The sequence below is a fragment of the Arachis duranensis genome, chromosome 3 (genome assembly GCF_000817695.3).
Source record: "Arachis duranensis cultivar V14167 chromosome 3, aradu.V14167.gnm2.J7QH, whole genome shotgun sequence".
Taxonomy (NCBI): domain Eukaryota; kingdom Viridiplantae; phylum Streptophyta; class Magnoliopsida; order Fabales; family Fabaceae; genus Arachis; species Arachis duranensis.
Window position 1 is genome coordinate 67,287,178 of NC_029774.3, and position 7,721 is coordinate 67,294,898.

At 40.5% G+C, this 7,721-nt stretch overlaps 1 protein-coding gene across 1 annotated transcript; it reads left to right on the forward strand.

Moving 5' to 3' along the window:
- The first annotated feature begins 674 nt into the window (after positions 1–674).
- On the forward strand, positions 675–1,112 carry LOC107479219 (uncharacterized). Its single transcript, XM_016099357.1, has one exon. It carries the CDS (start codon positions 675–677, stop codon positions 1,110–1,112), a length of 438 nt encoding a protein of 145 aa, XP_015954843.1.
- The last annotated feature ends 6,609 nt before the right edge of the window (positions 1,113–7,721 follow it).

Here is a 7,721-nt window from a genome sequence, read left to right on the forward strand (position 1 = left end):
GGGTGCCATAGCACAATTGTCAGCACAACTGACAGGAACTATTTCCATTGTTCTAGAGAGACAACTACAGGATGAAAGAAAGATAGATGCAAACCAAGATGAGTTCAGATCCAACATAAAGAATTAAGGGGCAGCAATTTCAAAATAGGAAGCACAAGTAGGGAGCTTGTCTAAACAAATACCCATGCCCACACATACCTTCCCTAGTGTTACCATGGCTAACCCGAGGGAGGAATGCAAGACCATAATACTAAGAAATGGAAAAGTTGTAGAAGAAGCATCCCTAAGTCAAAGCCACCAAGAAGAAGGGGCTGCCAATGGACCTGAAACCAAGAAGGAAGAAGAGACCCTTACACCATCCTGACCAAAGCAAGTCCTGAAGCCTTATGTGCCAAAGGCACCCTATCCACAAAGACTAAGGAAGGATAGAAAAGATAGCCGGTTCTCTAGATTCCTAGAAATCTTCAAGAAGCTCCAGATCAACTTTTGCTGAGGCATTAGAACAAATGCCATTCTATGCCAAGTTTTTAAAAAAGCTCATGACAAGGAAGAGGAATTGGTGAGAAAAGGATACTGTAGTGCTCACTGAGGAGTGTAGTGCCATAATATAAAAGAAGCTTCCCCATAAACTGAAAGATCCTGGGAGCTTCCAAATCCCCTATATCATTGGAGATATGAACATTGAGAAGGCACTATGTGATCTAGGAGCCAGTATCAACCTCATGTCCTTGGCCGTGATGAAGAGGATGAGAATAGAAGAAGCAAAACCCACAAGAATGGCCCTTCAACTAGTAGACAGGACCTTCAAATTCCCCCATGGTGTGGTAGAAGATTTGTTGGTAAAAGTGGGAGAGTTCATCTTTCCAGCTGACTTTGTTGTGGTTGACATGAAGGAAGAAGCCAACGCATCAATCATCCTAGGAAGGCCATTTCTAGCTATAGTTGGAGCTATAATTGATGTTCAAAAAGGGGAGCAAGTCTTAAGATTGCATGAGGAGAAGATGTTCTTTAATGTCTTCAAGGCAATGAGCTACCCCAAGGAATCCATTGGAGAATGCATGATGGTGGACATAATTGAAAATCTCATTCAAGGAGTCATAGAGAAAGAATAATATGAAGAAATCAAAGAGCAAAATCAATAAACCTCATGTGGTGAGCTACCTCTAGAGACTATGGAAGAACCAGTCATGCTGGACAAGACAAGTAAAATGGAAGTGGAGGCACCGAAGTTGGAGTTGAAAACTCTGCTTTCAAACTTGAAGTATGCTTACTTGGGTGACAACAACACATACCCAGTGATCATCAATTCAAGTTTGAATAAACAACAAGAAGAGGAGTTAATCTAAGTGCTGAAGCAACACAAAGATGCTATTGGATGGACACTTGCAGACTTAAAAGGGATCAGCCCTTCAATGTGCATGCACAAAATCCTACTTGAAGAAGGTGCAAAGCCCTCAAGACAACAGCAGAGAAGGATAAATCCAACAATGAATGAAGTGGTGCAAAAGGAGGTGCTGAAGTTGTGGCAAGCAGGGGTGATCTACCTAATCTTAGACAGCCCTTGGGTAAACCCTGTGCAAGTAGTCCCCAAGAAAGGTGGGATCACTGTTGTGCCAAATGAGAAGAATGAATTGATACTAACAAGAACAACGACTGGCTGGCGCATGTGCATTGATTATAGGAAGCTCAATGAGGCTACCAGGAAGGACCACTTCCCCCTACCTTTCATGGACCAGATGCTAGAAAGACTTGCGAGACATGAATATTATTGCTTCTTGGATAGCTATTCTGGTTACAACCAAATAGTTGTAGACCCCAAGGACCAGGAGAAAACATCCTTTACTTGTCCTATGGTGTCTTTGCTTATAGGAGAATGCCCTTTTGATTGTGCAATGCACCTGCAACATTCCAAAGGTGCATGCTCTCCAAAATTTTAAATATAATTGAAAAATTCATTGAAGTGTTTATGGATGACTTTTCTGTATTTGGTGATTCATATTCTAAATGCTTACACCACTTGGCCTTGGTGCTAAAGAGATGCCAATAGACCAACCTCATTTTGAATTAAGAGAAGTGCCACTTTATGGTTACAGAGGGGGTGGTTCTTGGTCATAAGATCTCAAAAAGAGGCATAGATGTAGACAAGGCTAAGGTGGAGGTAATTGAAAAGTTACCCTCACCTTGCAATGTTAAAGCAATTAGAAGTTTTCTAAGGCATGCTGGCTTTTATAGAAGGTTCATTAGAGATTTTTCAAAGATTGCCAAACCCTTAAGTAACTTGCTTGTCTCTAATGTACCCTTTATCTTTGATAGAGAATGCATGCTAGCCTTTGATGAGCTTAAAAACAGACTTTCCTCTGTACCTATCATAACACCACCTTGTTGGGATTTACCTTTTGAGTTGATGTGTGATGCATCAGATTTTGCTGTTGGTGCTGTTTTAGGACAGAGGAGAGATAAGTTGGTGCATGTTATTTACTATGCTAGCAAAATCCTCAATGAGAATCAAAGAAATTACACCACTATAGAGAATGAACTTCTTGCCATAGTCTTTGCATTTGATAAATTCAGATAATATCTTATTGGCTCTAAAGTTACTATTTTCACTGATCATGCAGCCCTCAAATATTTGCTGACCAAGAAGGAATCCAAGCCTAGGTTGATAAGATGGGTCTTGCTACTTCAAGAGTTCAACATAGAGATAAAAGATAAAAGTGGGGCAGAGAATAAGGTAGCTGACCACCTATCAAGAATCCCACATGAAGAGGATGAAGCACAGCAATTTAAAGTGAATGAAAGCTTCCCTGATGAGTAGTTGATAATGATTCAAGAAAGCCATTGGTTTGCCGATATAGCTAACTTCAAGGCTATTGGGGAGTTGCCTACCAACATCAACAAGTACATGAGGAGGAAGCTACTCAATGATGCTAAACACTATATCTGTGATGAGCCCTACCTGTTTAAAAAGGGTGTTAATGGAATCTTGAGGAGGTGTATTTCATAAGAGGAAGGGCAAGAAGTGTTGTGGTAAAGCCACGGATCTACATATGGAGGCCATTTTAGTGTAGAAAGAATTGCAGCCAAGGTGCTACAATGTGGGTTCTTTTGGCCAACATTATTCAAAGATGCAAAGGAATTAGTGTCAAGGTGCAATGAATGCCAAAGGGCTGGCAATTTACCCAAGAAGAATGAGATGCCACAGCAATTCATCCTAGAACTTGAGTTGTTTGATGTATGGGGAATTGACTTCATGTGTCCATTCCCTACCTCATACTCAAACATGTACATTCTAGTTGCAGTGGACTATGTATTTAAGTGGGTAGAGGCCATTGCAACCCCAACAAATGTTAATAAGGTAGTCATGCACTTCCTTAGAAGGAACATCTTCAGCCGATTTGGAGTCCCCAGAGCCCTTATTAGTGATGGAGGAAGCCATTTCTGCAACAGACCATTGGAAGCCCTCCTTGTGAGATATGGAGTAAAACATAAGGTTGCCACACCTTATCATCCCCAAACAACTGGGCGGACTGAGGTATCCAACAGAGAGCTAAAAAGGGTCCTAGAGAAAACTGTGGGAGCTTCAAGAAAGGACTGGTCAAAAAGGCTAGACGATGCTCTTTGGGCATATAGGACAGCCTTCAAAACACCTATTGGGATGACCCCATATCAGCTGGTGTATGGGAAGGCATGTCACCTATCCCTTGAGCTTGAACACAAAGCCCTCTGGGCACTCAAGCTACTGAATTTTGATAGTAATGCTGTGATAAACCCAATTTGTAGGGTTTATCTTGTGTTGAATTTAAGAGATTTTATGACCTTTTACCCACATTTATTCAATGAAATAGCATGGTTTCGTGATTGTCTCCCAATTTGTGCTTAAGTGTGAAAACATGCTTTCTAGGTCCTTAATTAGCTAAATTTAATTCACCTTTGATTCCACTAGATGCCTTGACTTGTTTGTTAAGTGATTTTAGGTTGAAAAGGGCTAGCGAAGGATCAAAGGAGTGAAAGGAAAGCATACAAAGTGGAGAAGATCATGAAAAGCCAAAGAATTGAACTCGCCCATAAACGCGCGCGCGCACCAGGAGCTTGCGAACCTTGCGAATTACCCCATGGACGCGTACGCGTGCTGTGCGCATACGCGTCGGTGCTGGTATATGATTTTTTAATGAAAATGTGGCCAGTGAATTCAGAAGGGTTGTGGGGCCCAATCCCAACCAACTTTGGCGCCAAAAATGCTATTTAAAGCCAAGGATTGAAGAGAAAAGGGGGATTCCATCATTCACACTCATTAGGATTAGTTTAGAGTTCGTTTTAGAGAGAGAAGCTCTCACTTCTCTCTAGGATTAGGTTTTGTTCTTAGATCTAGGTTTCATTCATGCTTTGATTTAGTTTTCCTTTTGTAATTCTTTTTCTCCTACATCTCTTTTCTCTATTTTGGCATTTAATTCTTGTAATTCTCTACTTTTATGTTGATGCACTTTTGTTTCTTCTATTTTCCTTTTATGCAATTTGAGGTAATTCATGTAGATCTTGTTCATTTGATTTGTTGTTGTTTAACTCCTTGCAATTGAGTAGTGTAGATTTACTTTCCTTGCAATTTTACTATGCTTTCCTTTTATTGCCTTCCAAGTGTTTGATAAAATGCTTGGTTGGATTTTAGAGTAGAATTTTATGCTCTTGGCTTGGAAAGGTAACTTAGGACATCTTGAGTTGCTAATGTCCAAGTAATTGATAATTGGGATCCATAGACTCTAGTTCTCACTAATTGAATCAGTGGAGAGTTAGGACTTATGGACTAGGATTGATATAGATCATTTGACTTTCCTTTACTACTAGTTAGAGGATGACTTAGTGGGATTGATCCTTGTCAATTCTCAAGTTGTGGTTAGTGATTAGGATAGAGATCCTTGACCACCAACCCTTGCCAAGACCTCTTTAGCCATTAGTTTACTTCCTTGCCATTTACTTTTTCATGTCTCTTATCAAAAACCCCAAAAGATAACTCATAACCAATAACAAGACACTTTATTGCAATTCCTAAGGAGAACGACCCGAGTTTTAAATACTTCGGTTTATATTTTTAGGGGTTTGTACTTGTGACAAACAATCTTTTGTATGAAAGGATTGTTGCTTGGTTTAGAAACTATACTTTACAACGAGATTTCATTTGTGAATTCTAAACCGTCAAAAATCCAATCATCAAAATGGCGCCGTTGTCGGGGAATTGCAATGGTGTTATGTTATTGGTTATTGTATATATATGAATAGTGTGAATATGTTTGCTTTTGTTAGTTCTTGCTAGTTTTAGGATTTAATTTTCTTGCTTCTTATTTGATTTTGTTTTCATTTTCCTCTTGCTATCATGAATTCTCACCTTGGCTATGTGTTTGGTTATCAACATGTTGTAGGAAATGAGAACTTCAATTAGAATGTGTATCAAGGATGGGACAATCAAAGGTGGGAGGAGCCATATGCATATGATCAATCCTCATGGCAACAACCTCCTCCAATGCACTATGAAGAAGAGCCATTCTATGATGCATACCAATCCAATAGCTATGGTGAATCTTCCTGTGACTTTCAAGAACCACCACCATATGCCTATGAACCCCATCTTCAACATGATCCTCAACCATACTCACAAGCCTCTTTTCACCAAACACCTCCATATGACCTTGATCCATAACAACCATACCAACCACCTTTTGAACCATGTGAGCCACACATAGAACCACCACCATTCCAATATCAATACTCCAAAGAACCAGCTCAACATACACCACCACCTTACCAAGAAGAACCACTTTCCTATCATGAACCCGTTCTACAAGACAATGAACCCTCTTATCCACCCCAATCCTCAATAGATGAAATTCTTAGCCTTATATTTCTAGGGTAAGGAGAAATAAAAAGGGAGACTAGAATTTGTGACTACCTTGACCAACGTAGTAAGCCTTTTAGCCTCCCAATGCTTGAGCACTCAAAGCACTCCCATGGTCACATGTGGAGAATCAATTAAAAAGTATAGCATGAAGGAAAGATTGGAAACTCTTATGGAGAATGAGGAATGCCATTTTGTATTAGAGCAATTGGAGGAGCCTATGATCATCGAAGAAGAGGAAGAAGCGGTTGAAGATTTAGGAGGTGTGGAACCTCCTTGGGAACTTAGAGTTGAAAAGAACCTCTCCAAGAAGATTGAATTGGATGTTGAGGAGGAGAGTGCACAACATCCAAAACAATTTTTGAGTGAAGACTTGGAGTGAATGAAGCAAGAATTGAGTTCCCTTGGTGATGAAGACCATGCATCCAACCTTCTTGGTGGTGAATCCTTTGAATTTGAAGAACCTTCTCCCAATGAGATAGAAAGCAATGTGGAGGTAGATTTCTCTCAACCTCCCATTTATGATTTGAGTGATGGAGAAGAGCTAGATGAAGTTGATGAACAAAGGATTGAGAATGAAGAAGTTTATGAAGAGGTGGAGATTGACAAGGAAGCAAACAAAAGGAGTAGAGCTTGCAAGGACATTGGAGATACCTCTCCCCAAGCCACCACCATCCATTCTCTCATTCAAGTGGGTAAATTCTTTATACTTAAGCTTTATTATTCCCCTTGAATATGGTTTACTTGAGACGGATGGTCAACTTAGACATATTTGTGGCTTTAAGAGTAAAAGGGAGATGGTTAGTGGTTGAAAACATCATTCTAGGTTCATTATGGTTGCATGTTCAAAGCTCAATTGCAAGGTTTGGTGTAGAGCTAGATTGCTTGGGTCTAGGATGATGTTTGGTCACTTCTTTAAGAATTCTAAGTTTCTACCACCCGGATGGAACAATGATCATCAACTTAAATACGGGTGTCAAAACAAAGTGTGGGACCCCGGATCGCACAAGGAAAATCAAATTTGGGAGCCCATGGTGTGTGTAGAACTCCATCAAATCTTGGAGCTATTAATTTTGAATGATGGAGCTTATTGGAGAACCAAGCATTGGTGGGAATTCCAAGAAGAGTTTAAGCACAAGCCACCTTGAGAGGAGCTCCCCATAAGTCCAACTTAAGGATAATAAACAAAAGTGCTAGGTGGGAGACACCCCACCATGGTAAAAGCTTTTCATTTTATCTTTTTGTACATATTGGTAATTAGTTTAAATTCATGTTTGTGGTTGATTTGTTGAGTATAATTGATTGTTTAGTATGTTAAATAAGGTTTTAAGGTGTTTTGGTAGCTGTTTGGAGGTTTGGAATGCTTGGATTGGTGCAAAAACATAGAAAAATTTTTTTGAAAAAAAACAGAGCACCATCCGCGCGTACGCACACTGCACACGTACGCGTACATCAAGCATTTTCACCTACCCACGCGGACGCGCCATGTACACGTATGCGTAGATGCAGAAATTTCACCCCCAAGCCAAAAACCCGAGAGTTGTACGAAGCTACGCTAGCATTGTGCCTTTCGCACAAACCAACTCACGCGTACGCGCACATGACGCGTACGCGTCAATCTCGAAATAAGTCGTTAATGCGGACGCGCTATGTATGCGTACGCGTCGCATCCATTGCACCACCATCCGCGCGCGCGCCATGCTCGCGTACGCGCGGATGTCCTTCCTTCACTACATTTCTTTTCTTCTCCTCTTTCCATTTCTTTCCTCATCCTTTCTTCTTCCCTTCTTCTACCCCTCATCCAACATTCCCAAACACCATTGATAACCATTTATTT